General features: G+C 43.3%; 1 protein-coding gene across 4 annotated transcripts in view; it reads left to right on the top strand.

Moving 5' to 3' along the window:
- Positions 1–15,372, top strand: part of CDK5RAP2 (CDK5 regulatory subunit associated protein 2) — a 186,914-nt gene that overhangs the window by 34,518 nt on the left and 137,024 nt on the right. For all 4 annotated transcript variants that reach the window (XM_030817710.1, XM_030817712.1, XM_030817709.1 and 1 more), the window contains 3 exons: positions 1,434–1,510; positions 8,087–8,210; positions 10,736–10,890. In XM_030817710.1, coding sequence (XP_030673570.1) covers positions 1,434–1,510; positions 8,087–8,210; positions 10,736–10,890 — 356 coding nt within the window. The remainder of the gene's footprint in view (positions 1–1,433; positions 1,511–8,086; positions 8,211–10,735; positions 10,891–15,372) is intronic.

The raw sequence follows: 15,372 nt of genomic DNA, 5'->3' as shown, positions 1-15,372 counted from the left end.
GCGTGAACCACTGCGCCCGGCCTGGAAATATTTTTGTTTAAATAATACACATGTGGCCGGATGTGGTGGCTCACGTCTGTAATCCCAGCACTTTGAGAGGCCAAGGCAGGCGGATCACTTGAGGTCAGGGGTTCAAGACCAGCCTGGCCAACATGGCAAAACCCTGTCTCAACTAAAAATACAAAAAATTAGCTGGACGTGGTTGCAGGCACCTACTATAATCCCAGCTACTCGGAGGCTGAGGCAGGAGGATTGCTTGAACCTGGGAGGTGGAGGTTGCAGTGAGCTGAGATCACACCACTGCACCCCAGACTGGGTGACAAGAGCAAGACTTCATCTCAAAAAAAATAAAAAAACGGGTGGAGGAGGGGGGAGGGATAGCATTAGGAGATATACCTAATGCTAAATGACGAGTTAATCGGTGCAGCACACCAACATGGCACATGGATACATATGTAACAAACCTGCACATTGTGCCGTGTACCCTAAAACTTGAAGTATAATAATAATAAAATAAAAAAACAAAAAAACAAACAAAAAACAAAAAACACATGTATTATGGAGTAGAATATAAAATTGGCATGGATTATTAAAATAAAAGAGGAGCTGTAAGCCCAGTGCTTTGGGAGGCTGAAGCAGGAGTATCATTTGAAGCCAGAAGTTCAAGACCAGCCTGTACAATATAGCAAGACTCAATCTGTAAAACAAACAAACGAAAAGACGGGCGTGGCACTGCTCGCCTATAGTTGCACTGTCTCATAGGGAATTCCATTTGCCCTGGATTCTCACGTGAGTTGTAAGCCCAAGGCTGTGTGTGATTCCCTTTGTTGCAGTCAGTTAAGAGGAAGACATTTGGCTGGAGAACGTTGTGGTGCTCCTTATAGACAGCTTGCCCCATGTGGTTGTAGCTTTCAAGTGAGAACCCTGAAATCTTATATTGAAATGACACACGCCATGATGTGGCTTCCTGTTTTCCATCCACGTTTTATTTTTTTTTTAAGCTGTAACACGTTCCCACTGCTACAGCCACCACATGCATGATTGTAAACAACCACCAGTAATTGCTTGGGAATGGGAAAAACACTGCAGAATTGCTTGTAAATTTGCTTGGTGGAGGGCATACAATTTTTAAATCAGCCTTCCTTGTATGACATTTATGCCTTGATATTTGAATGCTGTGGCTGTTAGAAGCTTGGAGCATTTACATAATTGTTCCAAGTCTCACGAAATCCAGGTCTTTCTTTTGAGACCACCAGTGTTTAATAATTCCCTTTTCCCTGTGCCCTGAGGCTAATGAGGGTTTTTTGAATCTAACATCTGCCTATTACAAGCATCCTGTAGTCAGTCTGTGCTGGAAGCAGTTTCCCCATTGTTGACATTCATAGGTCCCGTATTTTACATTGTTTCTTTTCTTTCTTAATCTTGTTTTGTAGAACATTGAGCTCAAGGTGGAAGTAGAAAGTCTGAAGCGGGAACTCCAGGAGAGAGAGCGGCTGCTCATCAAAGCTTCGTGAGTACCATCATCCGTTGAAAGCTTGCAAGTCGCCTACACTGGGTTGGTCAGTGAAATAGAGCCGTACACTTTTCTAAGACAGTTGGTTTCCATCTGGACTCTGAGGACTGCAAGGAGGTTTTTGTTTTTACTTAATTATTTACTTTTCAACAGGCTTTTAAGATATACCATGCTTATAGAAAAATGAACAGATCTTAAGTGTACAGCGTGAATGTTCACAAGCAAACACACCCGTGGAACTACCATCCAGATCAGGAAACAGAACATGCCAGCCCCCCAGAAGCCCTCTTTGTGTTCTCAGAACTCACCTTTCTCCCCTAAAGATAACTACCATTCTGACCACTGTTAGTTCTGCCTGGTTTTAAACTTTATATAAAAGGAATTATATAGTAGATTCCTTTTGTGTCTGGCTTCTTTCCTCAACAATGTATTTGTGAGATTGATCTATGTTGTTAATTATATCAGTAGTTCATTCTTACTGTTGTAAAAGCCTGGGGTGATTTGAAGGGGTCCTGGTGGGTGAGGCAGGGAGACGGAGGATGGGGCTTCAGCCAGAGCTAACTGTCTATTTTTTTTTTTTCTTTAAGATCTGTTAAGTGTACTAGCGATCCTCGTAATATTTTGCTTGAGAGAGGTTCTTACTCCTTAAAAAACATTTGAAAAGTAGTATTTTCATTTATTCAAATATTGAACAACAAACACAGTTCAGCAAATACAATCTGTGAATCAATTGATTATTCACTCATTCATAAACATTTATTACATAGTAACTTGTGAAATACACAAGTATTTTGAATCTAACATCTGTCCGAAGATCTGAAAAGAGACAGCCCTCCACCCCTCTATTCCAAGAGCTTATCAGAGACTGGTGAGCTGTCCATCACACCTGTGAAAAATAACATGCCAGGAAGGTACAGTGATGGAGGGTGTTGTGGGTAAAGTGGCAATACCAAAGTGTGCTAAGTTTTGTTCTGTGACAATGGAATAAGACTTTCCAGGGCTGCCTCACCGAGGATCCTAGCCAGAAGCTTATGTGGAAATGCTTCATTTGTCCTGGCAATAGAGTTCCTGCTGGGTGTGGTAGGCCAGGACCATGGAGTTCTTGGTTTAGGGCACGGCTACACTGCTCTGGGCCAGGCCATTGTAATTCCTTTCATTGCCACAGGGTCCAGCAGCTGGAAGCTGGCGTGCTGTTGGCTTTCAGCAGACTAGAGGATGCCAGTCCCAGGCTTCTTCTCCGGGTTATGCTGAACTTGCACACTTGGTATTTTCTGAATGAATGAGTGAAGTGATAAATATCACCAGATTAACAAGTTGTTGTTGTTGTTTTTTGAAGTACATTATTTTCTGGGCAGGGAGGCAAATCTACTTTATCAAGCTTGAAGATCAGTAATGGAATTTGGTCTGTTTCATACCCAGTGCCCTACCTGCTGCAGGTCTTGGCTTGGACTAGTTTTTAGTTAAGCTCATACACATGGAAACCTCAGCTCACAAAGGCTTGCATACACTCCTCGATAGCAACACATGGGATTGAGTATTTTGGAGGCTTGTGCACATGTTTATATGTGTATATTTCCCAAACTGCTCAGGCTTGTGTGGTCTGACTAGCTTTATTCGTTTCTTCAGAAAATATTTATTAAGTGGCTCTTGTGTGCTGCAGTGGACTAGGTTCCTGGGGATATAGTGGTGATGCAAACAGATGCATGAGACTCACATTCTAGTGGGAGTGATGGTGATAAATACTTGGAGTAATAAATATATAAACACAAGTTGGGGAAAGAGCTATGAGGAAAAATAAAGTGAGCTATGAGAATTTATAGGTAGAGAAGTAAATATATATTATTATTATTTTTTGAGACAAGAGTTTTGCTCTGCCAGGCTGGCATGCAGTGGCGTGATCTCGGCTCACTGCAACCTCCGCCTCCTGGGTCCAGGCAATTCTCCTGCCTCAGCCTCTTGAGTAGCTGGGATTACAGGCATGTGCCGCCATGCTCAGCTAACTTTTGTATTTTTAGTAGAGATGGGGTTTCACCGTGTTGGCCAGGCTGGTCTCGAACCCCTGGCCTCATGATCTGCCCACCTCAGCCTCCCAAAGTACTGGGATTACAGGGGTGAGCTGCTGCGCCCAGCCAGGTAGGGGAGTGCATATATAGATGTGGCTATGTAGCTGGGAAAGTGTCCCTGAGGAGGTGGCATTTGTGATGAGATCTGAAAGATAAGTAGGAATTAACCAGTTGAATGGGTAGAGAAACTGTTCAAGGAGAAGAGAATGTATAGGTCTGAGGGAATATGAGAAGTCTAGAACACTAGAGATTTTGGTCTTTATCCTAAAATCACATGGAAAGCAGTCGTGGGTTTTAAGCAAGTGACACAATCAGAGTTCTATATTTGAAAAGGTCATTCTGGATGCTGGGTGGGAAGTGGATTGTAGAGACAGCCCGAGTGGAAGCTGGGCGACCAGTCAGGAGGCTAGTCCAGTGGTTGAGGTGAGAGGTGAGTGACAGAGTAGCTGGGTGAATCAGACATTTGGGAAGCAGAATCAACAGGCCTTGGTGATGGATGGGAAGGGAGATGTCAGTGATGATTCCTGTCTGGGGTTAAGGTCATGAGCTCTGTTTAAGAATGTTCGTGATGACCCAACTGCTCCAGCTTCCTCTCTACCAACTCTATTCCAAACACAGTTCATGGATGCTAAAATGTTCTTGCTTTTGCTGCTCTAACTCTGCCCCAGCAGACCTCCTTCCCTTTCATCTCCTCCCAGCCCAAATGCCTTCCATTGCTTAGCCCTTTGTAAAGCTTCAGATCTGGAACCGCACATGGCTTCCTCTAGCCCACATCAGTCTCTTAACGGACTTTGCTGGTACAGAATGATCATACCGTATGTGTAACACTTTTTAGTTTATAAAACACTTTCCATTTACATTCCATCATTGTTCTGGGAGCTGGGAAAGTCTTGAGGAATACCCCCATTTCACAGAGGAGAGACTGTAGGCCAGGAAAAGGGAAGGGCCATGACTCCCAGCCAGGAAGGTTACATCTGGCATTAGAGCTTAAGTCCCTGACTTCTAGTTCAGCACTAGGTTCCATGTTCTTTTTAAATTTTTGTATGTAGATAATTGTATATTGGTATATACACAGTATCTATGTATCTGTTCAATGACAGTATCCACCGTGGAACCACTAGGTGTGCCTATTTCTTTTTTTTTTTTTTTTTTTTGAGATGGAGTCTTGCTCTGTTGCCCAGGCTGGAGTGCAGTGGCACAATCTTGGCTCAGTACAACCTGGGTTCAACTGATTTTTCTGCCTCAACCTCCCGAGTAGCTGGGATTACAGGCATGCACCACAATGCTTGGCTAATTTTTGTATTTTTAGTAGAGACAGGGTTTCACCATGTTGGTCAGGCTAGTCTCAAACTCCTGACCTCAGGTGATCCCCCCCACATTGGCCTCCCAAAGTGCTGGGATTACAAGCATGAGCCACCATGCCTGGCCGTGCTTTTCTCTTTAACCCTAGCTTCCTAGCACCCAGCAGTATGTCTATGGTGGATACTTGTTGATGGAAAATATCTATGTTAATATAATACCCTCAACTCCCCTTTTCAGTGTTAGGATTTTTGGTGGGGCATGGGGACAGGATATGACATCTGCCACAGGAAAATCCCCTGCTTTTTCCTGAAGAACCATAATTAGAATGAAAAGAATCCAGGGGAAATGTGGAGGATTAAAAAGGGTAGTGAGGCTGGCATTTATAGAATCTGGCTTTCTTGTATTGGGTGGAAAGCTAGATGAAACCAGTTTCTCTCAGCCTTTCCTCTCCTCAGGTCTTGCTGCCCACCTTGTGTGTTAGCCCAGATTCTGCACGGAAAGAAAGGGTCGAGGGAGGGAGCTAACACTTACTGAGATCCTTCTATGTTCCACATCCTGCATCTGGCGCTTGACAGGGTTTATTGCATTTGATCAGTTATGTGGGCAGTCAGTATTCCCATTTGAGTGGAGAGAAAACCAAAGGTTGAGGAGTGGGGAAACGTGTAGTGGCTGCTCTGGCTCCAGAGTATGCTGTGCCTTGCTGTGAAATAAACATATTTGTTGGCTGGTTTTCCATTGTTATATTTATCAGTTACAATAAGGGGACATTAAAAACGAAAGCAGTCATATTGTTGCGAGTAAATTTTATCTCTGTAGCTTTAAAACACAAACAAAAATAATAATTCTATTAGTAGAGGAAAATTTTACCATACTACTGAGTATAAATTTCATTGCCACAGAAACTGTAAAACACAAAGATGATAAATGAAAAGTTGGAACATTTATTATTGGGAATATATTTTACTGGTATAACTAAAACTCAAACAAACTGAATAATAATAGTACTTGTTAAAAATTGTAATCAGCCTCTTGACAATGTATGTGATTCAGACGGCAAAACACAAAGGTTAGATCTGGGCTGACAGGAGGGAGACGGCATATTTGCACTCTGGTGGGCAGGGTGGAGGGGTAAGGGAAAGGGGTAGCAGAGGTGAGCCATTTTATAGAGGCGGCTCTATAAAGCCCCAGGCCTCAAACCTTGGTGTACGGGTAGCAAAAATTCATTCCTGGAGAAATCCTGTAGCCAAGGCTTGGGAAGGAAGGGCTTCTCGTCCAGAATTCTTTCGGCCGTGTATAAAGAATGCTCCTCAAGGAGTGATAGAAATGATTGTGAATCACTGTGAATTCAAGACAGTGATCTAAAAATGAGCCCTGGGAGTGGGGGGTGATGGCATTCAATGGCGTTAATCAGGAAATGGAAATGGGTGCCTTGGCTGTGGCCAGCGGAGACCCCAGCAGAGGGTAGCATGAGGCCTCTCACAGCAGCTCAGCAGGAGCCAGCGCTGTGTGGGCCTCAGAGGCCAAGGGCTAGCGTGCAGAGCACTCCGATCAGAGAGGAACAGGCCCGCATGTGTGAGCACATTAATTCTGAGAGGTAATCATCTCATTTTTCACACGAGGAAACTGAGGTGTGAGAGGTAATTTACTGAGGCTAGGTAATTCACCCAGAGTCGCACTGAGGATATAATAGGGTAAAAATTTAGAAGCAGATCTGTCCAGCTTCAGAGCCCATGTTCTTTCTTTCCAGTTGTTCACATTGAATTCCATTAAAATGATATGACACTGGGGCCTTCTGAAGCTTTATTGGTGAAAAGAAAAAAGATATTAATAAAGTCTTTATTTTCAGGCGACTCATGTTTGAGACTTGGACAACAAGTATGGCCCTCTTGACTTTCCATTGTTCTCAGTAAAAAATTCACATGGCTTGTACATGTGAGTGTCTGATCACATGGCTCTCAGTTGGAAAAATTTTATATATCTTTAAAGTAGGGCATGGGAAGCTGCTGGTGAATAGATTTGTTCTGTTGGAGTTTTCCTGAGAAACCAGCCTTAGGTGGAAGCATTTCCTTTATTATTTTGCTTTCTGGAAACCTGCAATCATTTTAGAAATCTGATGAGGACTGCTCATACAGTCTTACAGAGTCATGTCCGACACTGTTTATCTTCTGGCATCGGCCGTTATAGTCCTGCGTCTGATTTGGGTGTGCCGTTCCCACCACTGCCAGTCATGTGGAGAGAATATTCCATGGTGCTCTAGCAGTGTGTGCTCTGTGTTTTACGTTAGAGTAACACGGAGTACGGGCTGCTTGTGTAATCTCCCCTCTTTATGCCCTAAGTGGTAGCTAGTGCGCAAACAGATTGATCCTGATGCATTTAAAATGCTTTTCCCTTCAGTTGGCAGAAGATGAAGTATACAGACCTTTACTCCTGCAGATTTATTTTCGTTGCATACTGCTCCTTTGCACGTTGGTTTGTCAGACCAGCTCTCTGCCCTCCTTGCACCACTGGTGGAAGTGTGCTTTGTTGGAAGCCCCTTGCTGAGAAATTTGGCAGTAGCTATCCAGAATCTTAGCAGTGGGCTTACCATGTGACCCAGCTGTTCCCTTTCTAGAAATCAATTTTCAGGAAGTCACTGAATAGTAGACATACAAGGATGCTTTTGTCATAACATTGCTTATTACAGTAAACAGTATCACCAACATTTATTGAATACTTACTTTGTACCAGGCACTGTTCTCAGAACTTTGAGTATCATCAGCTACAATGTGTTAAATGAGAAACAATTTAAATGTTGTAAAAATAGAGAATTGATTTAGTAACCTATAGTACACTTCATACATTGAATTAATATGCAGCCTTTAAAAATGATGATATAGACTTTTATTTATTGACACAAAAGAATGTTATAGTATATTAAGTAATAAGATCAATTCACTGATGTGTACTAAATGGTTCTTTTTTGTAGAAAATGTCTGAAAGGCTATATGCTAAAATGTTGACTTAGTTATCCTGAGTGACAAGATTATGGATGATTCTTACTTTTTTCTTATCTGTGTTTTTAAATGACAAATATTAAGCTAAAGAAAAAGAAGCTCAGCACAGGTCTGTGGGAGAAATGACTAACAAATATTGCTTGTCTCTTTGGGGCTGTGAAATGACCATCAGACCATCACTCTTGCATGTTTTACCCCTGTGCCTCTTTTTACAGCAAAGCGGTTGAGAGCTTAGCTGAAGCAGGTGGCTCTGAAATCCAGCGGGTGAAAGAAGATGCTCGAAAGAAGGTGCAGCAGGTGGAAGATCTCCTAACCAAAAGAATACTCCTTTTAGAAAAGGCAAGTCTGGAAATCCTGAGGGCAGTGTATTTCTTATAGTGGATTAATAATAGGCTGGCACAGTTTTGTTTCTTTTTTTATAAACCATCAGTTTCAGCAGAAACAACAGCCACCCTTATTGAGCATCTCCTGGATTGTAGCCCCATTTCAGGCATTTTATATGTATAATTTATAACCCCTTTACCCACAAACTGGCCCTTGTGGTCCTCATTTCTGTGTAAGATCACTGAGATACAGAGAGAAGTACTAACTCGTGTAATAGGCTTAACCTAATACTAATAGGTTTAGTCCTGGGTTTAACTATGCGGATTTTAAAGCCCATGCTCTTCCTACAGCACCACTCTGCTTATTGTCTAGTTTAGCCCCATTATTTTAAAGATATGGAAGCTGAGGGCCAGAGAAGGGAAATGACTTACCTAACATTAGTCAAGCCTGAAACCAGACTCTGCCCTTTAGTCTACCACGTGTCCATCCAGCTCTGGTCCCTGGTATCTGGCTTCCCTCCAGCCATCCTGCCGGTGCTCATGGAATGTCTTTTCTCTATTAGGCACTGCATGTCACTTCTTCTATTTACTCTCAGTTAGGTATTTCCTGTCACTGTGATGGGAGTCAGGATGTTTCCTGGCTAAAAAATCCTGTCTCCTTATCTATTTTAAGCTAGTATTAAGTAATACTATTTAATTCTTGGTCTTTGAAATCTTTTGTTTTATCACAGTTTCTCTACCTGAAACTCTGGTTCTTTTTAGATATGGAGAGAAATGGCACCAAAAGCACTTCTGGATACAAAGAGCAGGCACTGTATTTTGCAATTTACAGTTTTCCATTTATGATGTTCATATCGGCCCTTAAATTGTCCTCTTGGGGTTATGTAGCTATTAGGCCCGAAATACCTGTGTTTTGAACAGGCTTGGAGAGGGTTAGAAACATAGTATAGGTCAGAAGTGGTAGAACTAGAACCACATGAAGGTTCTCCTGATCATAAATTCTGAATTTTAGCGAAAATGTAATTATGAGCTCTAACTTACTGGTTCATTTGTTTTTCCCTGTAAGTGGTTTCCCATGTGTTGGGGTGACAGGTCTCTGCTATGTCACTTACTAGCTTTATCACCTAGGATAAGGTATTTGCCTACCCTGAGCTTCTGCTTCATCATCTGTAAAACGAGGACAGTGATACCTGGTTTGCAGTGGTAATTGTCATAATAACTGTGGTATTAACAATTTATTGTGGGCTTACCATTTCATTGTGTGAGACATCCTTCTAAGCTCTTGATAGACAGGAAGGTAACCTTTTCAATAAACCTCTGTGAGGTGAATACTTCTGTCATCCTTTTTCATTCATTCTTTTTTTTTTTAAACAGATGATGAAACAGGCACAGAGTGGCTAAGTCACTTGCTCAGGGTCACACAGGCAGTAAATATCAGGTAGTCTGGCTTCAGACCTGCATTCTAAACTGCTATACTGTACTGTCTTAGGATATAACTTTTTAGGGTTGGATGCAGATGGGAGATAATACGAATGAAGCTCCTTGCTCAGAGCCTGGCATTTAGTAAATAACAGGCTTTGTTGTTGTCTAAGAATATGATAAATGATTTTTTTCAGCTTTCATTGAGAGTGACAGGAAGCCCCTTGGGGAGGTAGTGGTGGGGGCGGCACTGTGGAGGGCAAGGGCGGGGAGGAGGGAGCCAACATTTCTTTCTGAGCTTCCTGTGATGGAACAAGCGTTTGATGGAGACTCACGGTAGCTCTTTGATAGGACGGTGGTTATCCCTATTTTATAGATTGGGAAGTTCAGGCTCAGAGAGGTTTAGCAACTACCTGAGGTCACACAGCACATACGTGGGAGAGCTGGGTTTTGAACCCAATTCTGTTTGATGTTTATCTTTGTGATGTAATTGGAGGCAGTTGGTGTGAGTAGTTGGAGATTCATATCTACTCCCAGGTCACTTTCATGACCACAAGGGCCTTTTTCCCTAACACAGACACTACCTGCATGATTTAGATAACTTCCTTGTTGGCTTCTCTGACCTCTTGGGAAGAACATACAGTTGGCTTTGGCTTTTTTTTTTCTCTTTGCCAACTAAATCACCTTGGAGATATAGAAAATGTACTTTAGAATTGTTCAGTCATTATCTTAAAAAAATAGGGTGGTGGGGGTGTGTAGGATGAATTTGTATGGAAATTATGGTGACTCTTTGGAATTTATGTATGTTTATTATTGAGAGGAGCATTTCTCCTTGTTCTTCTTGAAGCTGTAAATATTGATCTGATTTTTCAAAACCAAAAATACAGTTCTTACAGAGTTGAGTCTTTTCCATTGGAAATGCCTATTACCCTTCAGGATACAAGAGGGAAAAATGGCTGGCAAATGTATTTATTACTGATTCTCTCCGTGTATAGTACAATTCAGGGAGGGGAAATGTGCCGGAGAAAAAGTCATAAATATTTATATTTTAATCCAATTTCCTTTCAAAATGTTCCCAATTGTATTGAAAAATTGCATCAAATGCATTTAATTTAACTCTAGGATGTGACAGCCGCCCAGGCAGAACTGGAAAAGGCCTTTGCAGGGGCAGAAACGGAGAAGGCTCTTCGGTTGCGTTTGGAAAGCAAGCTTTCAGAGATGAAGAAGATGCACGAGGGGGACTTGGCGATGGCTCTGGTCCTGGATGAGAAAGACAGGTCTGGCTCTTGTCCCTGTCGTACCCTGACATCACATTATCTGGCAGCGTGGGGAAAGAATTGTTCCCTTTTCTTCCCTTTTATACCTCCCTTCTCCCCATGTCCTCCACAGGACTTGAGTGACTAACGGGAACAAGTCCAACACAGTTACATAGAAAACTAGGGATAAAATCAGGAGGAAGAGAAAAGGAATAGCATAGTCATATGAGGTCAGAGATAGTCTACCGACAGACATTCATGCTGAAAAGTTCTACTCAGATACTAAAGTTAGCATTTGATTTTGCATATAAGCTTCCTGGGAGCCAAAGGAAAAAGGGTAGAGACAAGATTCACATTGCAAATGAGGTAGAACAAGCTAGTAACTCAGGAGAAGCCCAGTTTTACTTGGCACTATCAGAGGAAATTTCTCTTGTGATTCTTCCCAAAGTGAACAGTGAGTGACTGTCCCCACAAGAAATAACAGTGAATTTCATGTGACTTATTTTCCATCATATCTTTTAATGCAGCCCAAGACGCAAATAAGTACAGGGCAAGGTGTCAAAAATAAAACAGTGTAGACCAAATACAGAGCTCTTTGATGATCCACGATAAAATGGGTGCCTTCTAGTTTATTGGATAGTTGATATGTCCTTTAGGCAGTCTTTAGTGCCCATCGTATTTTGCAACCAAACTTTTGGTAAAACCTTGTCAGGAGAAAGTTGATTTTATTCCTTACCATAAACCTTACATTTTGATACTCTTGCCTTATTTTGGCAGTCACTAAGTGGAAGGTTAACTAAATATAAGTCCAACTGCTGGCTAACCTGTGACCTATCTGTTGAAGAGCCAAGCTTGTTTGGAATTTCATAGAAATTGTTCTAAAGCAAATGATCTGTTTCAGAGGATATTGACTGGCTCCTTTTTCTTGGTCATTTGTTGCCTGCCCCGTGCATTGATGAGCACTACTGTGTTGTTTCCGTGCTTGGCCTAACTGCCCGATTCCTCAACTGTTGTCTGCTTTTACTTGTGCCTTGGTACCACCTGTGGAGATTGGAGTCTGCTGCTTGGAAAATCAGATGAGCAAATCCTAATCCTTGGGATAGGATTATCTGTAAAAGAGAAGTAAATAGACCCAGAGGGAGAGCCCATGCCTCCATGTAAGTGCCCTAGCTTCAGCATTTGGAGGTGCGAGCATTTATTTGGTGCTCTGCAATCTTTTCTTAGCTTTGATCTGGAAAATGAAAGTTTTATGATTAATAATTTCAGGGTGAGTGAGGAAACTGGGTTCCCCATGGACCTCAGTGGAGTGAATATCTATCATCTCGGTTTACCCATTTGAGACCTTGTGTTTTTCTTGACTTCATGGCTAGGAAGAGAAACTTCCCTGGGACGTGCCCTCCTACTGAGCCTCCCCCCAGAGTACTGACCTTTCCAGGCACCACCCATGGAGCCACTAGCCTGTGAGAATTCCACAGAATCATTTCCATGTTCCCTTGTATCTCTCCCAACCCATCAGCAGTGAAGCCATTAGAAGGCTTATGGGCTTGTCTTCCTGGGGGAGCTACAGGTCTGGAGCAGTTAAACTGGGAGTAGGGGACCCAGGGAATAGAGTATGTGAGCAGCCACCAAAGAAGAAAAGGCTGGCAGAATTCCTGGTGCCTGTGAAGGGGAAGGAGAGGGTTTGGGATAGGTTTGAAAAGAGATCCTGGGGCAGAGTGAATAGAAAAGGCCCTCTGAGTGTCCTGACAGATGCTGAGCAGTCATTTAATTGGTTCTGTTGGATCTTTACGCCTTTTATTCAACAAATATTACCTGAGCATCTTCTACTCAGCACAGTGAGAATGTAAGAAGGAGTGATACAGCCTGGGTTCCTCTCCCCAGGAATCTCATTGTTTGAGTTGAAGCTTATCATCCAGCAGGGTGGGAGGGGTGGAGGGAGGAGCAGGATGATAAGGGCTAAGTAGGATCAATGCTGGGTTAACATATTTATTCAATTCAGTTTAGAGGGATTAGGAAAAGCTTCTTGGGAGAAGTACTAGGAAGAGGAAGAATTACTTGGACAGAGAAAGGGAAGTAAAGGAACAGTGCGAGTGAAAGTCGAGAGGCAAGAAGGAACATGGCAGGACGCAGGCACAGGAGGGTGCATAGCCTGGCCTGAGTGCTGTGTTCTGGAAAGGAGTGGGGAAGAGGTGCGGAGAGGGAAGCGGGGGAGGTGACATGGACCTTATTGAAGAATTTGAGTTTTATCTTAAAGGCATACAAGAAGCCACCGAAGAGTTAAAGGTGGGGCTTCAGGGAATGACAAGATCAGATTTAAATTTAGAAAGGTCTTTCTGCCTGCCCTTGGGGAATGGATTGGCACTGGGGCTGGGTACAAGACTGGTTCTCAGGCTGATGCAGAAATCCAGGAAAGAGCTGATGGTGACCAAGGTGGAGGTGAGAGAGCTGGGAATGGAGGAGAACAGGCTAGAAGGTACAGTGGACATGATGAGCTTGAAGGGCTTGGTGACTGACTGGATCTGGGGGATGAGGGGAAAAGCTACAGTGATACACCCTTGCCCAGGCGTTTTTTTTTTGTTTTTTTGTTTTTTTTTTAAGATGGAGTCTTAACTCTGTCCTCCAGGCTGGAGTGCAGTGGCGTGATCTCGGCTCACTGCAGCCTCTGCTTCCCAGGTTCAGGTGATTCTCTTACCTCAGCCTCCCGAGCAGCTGGGATTACAGTTGCCCGCCACCAAAAAAGCCTGGCTAATTTTTATATTTTTAGTGGAGACAGGGTTTTGAGCATGAGAAGCTGTGGGGTGGTGCAATTTATTGAATTTTGTTGGGGGAAAAGGAAAAAGAGGAAATGTTTTTGGGTGGAAGGAGAGGGAAGATGATACCTTCAGTTGGCACATGTTGGGTTTGAGGGCCTATGAGCCTCAGTGAGTAGAGTCTAGGATGTGGTTGGGTGTATGGATTAAAGCTCGAATTAAAGGAAGTATAGATTCATTCCTTAACCAACTACTGAGTGTGGCCTTGGGAATGCATGCTGGGAATGCAGGGCTGAACGTTGTCCTGCTTCTATGGTGCTCTCAGTGTGGGAGGGGACAGATGTTAAAAAAATATATGTCGTGATTGATGCTGTGATAGAGGTGAGCCCAGGGTTCCGTGCTGTGACAAAAGCAAGGTGTGATCAGCGCTGCCTGGGTGTGGAATGGGGAGGGCTTGTCAGACAAAGAGTCCTCCGAGTTGGGTGAGGACGCTTTGCCAAGCAGATAGAACAGCACATAAAGGTACAGAGCCTGGCACATTTTAAGGTGATCCTAGAGGAGAGTGGTCCTGTTAGCATGTGCCACAGAAGCTTGATTGCTCATCTTTTTTTGGAAGGGGGACTTTGGGAAGGGTTAACGTGTATCAAGTACTTACTGTGTTCTAGGTAGTAGAGTCTCCATGGATGTCGGATCAGAGCTTTGCTAAAAGGCGGCATCTTCCTGGGATTTCCCATAGGTCTGACTGGAGAGGCACCAAAACCCAACGTGTCAGTCCTATGAATGCAGCTGTCTCTCAGGGATAGCTGTGTCCCAGGTGCACTCCCAGAGACCAGTGCAGCAGTCAGATGCCAGCTCTGGATTTTTGCTCAGGGTGTGGCCCTCTTTGTGGTGAAACTCTCCTGGGTGTGTAGGATCAGTGTGTTCCCTCCCTGAAGGCAGGCCTGCCTAGGAAGCTAAGTCAAGGTCAGATGGTTAGCAGAGAACTGGAGCCAGAGTCCTTGGTTTTGCCCTGGTGAGATGGATCCAGATCTGCGACCCAGATTGACTCACTGTTGGGCAGGGCAAGGTGTTGAATCTTTAGGGCCCAGGGACCCCTCACGTGGATGGACTCTGCCAATATCTTTCTGGGCTCCCACCACCCTTTTTAAAGGTACATGCTTTAGCTACTTTATTGCCTTCAATCTGGCCTTTGAGCTGCTCTGTGTCTTTAAGGCAGTTAATACTGGGAAGCCCTGCAGATCAAATATGCCAACAGATATGATCTGTTTGGCTTACAGTATTTTTTAAAGTGTGAATTAGTTGCCAATATGTAAAAAATTGAATTTCATGCAGAAGTCTGGATTTCCACCTTCTCTTGAAAACCTAGGAGATTGGCAGCCCTGGGTATCATCTTGCTGGATTGAGGCTACCCCTCCCCTTAGATGGGCTTGGTGCTCCAGCTTGGCCACGGGAGTCCCCACCAGGCCTGCCTACTTTTTCTATTCCCTATCTAGAACTTGCTTTAAGGTAACTGAAAAAAAAAAAAAAAAATCAATTTTATTGGTGTATAAATTACATACAACACAGTGCTTCAATTTTAAGTGTATATAGTTCGGTGACTACCTCTCCCATTGATTATGTGACGATTTCAAAGTTGAACCCCTAGAGGGCAATCTTACACCTCTTTCCAGGTTTTCTGGGGTATTGCACTGGTGCTGCCTGGCATCCTGTCTCCTAGTGCATTGCTAGTTGCTTTAGTTACCTTTGTCTCCCT

The sequence above is a fragment of the Nomascus leucogenys genome, chromosome 8, assembly GCF_006542625.1.
Source record: "Nomascus leucogenys isolate Asia chromosome 8, Asia_NLE_v1, whole genome shotgun sequence".
Classification (NCBI taxonomy): Eukaryota; Metazoa; Chordata; class Mammalia; order Primates; family Hylobatidae; genus Nomascus; species Nomascus leucogenys.
This window is presented reverse-complemented; position numbering and strand designations above follow the sequence as displayed.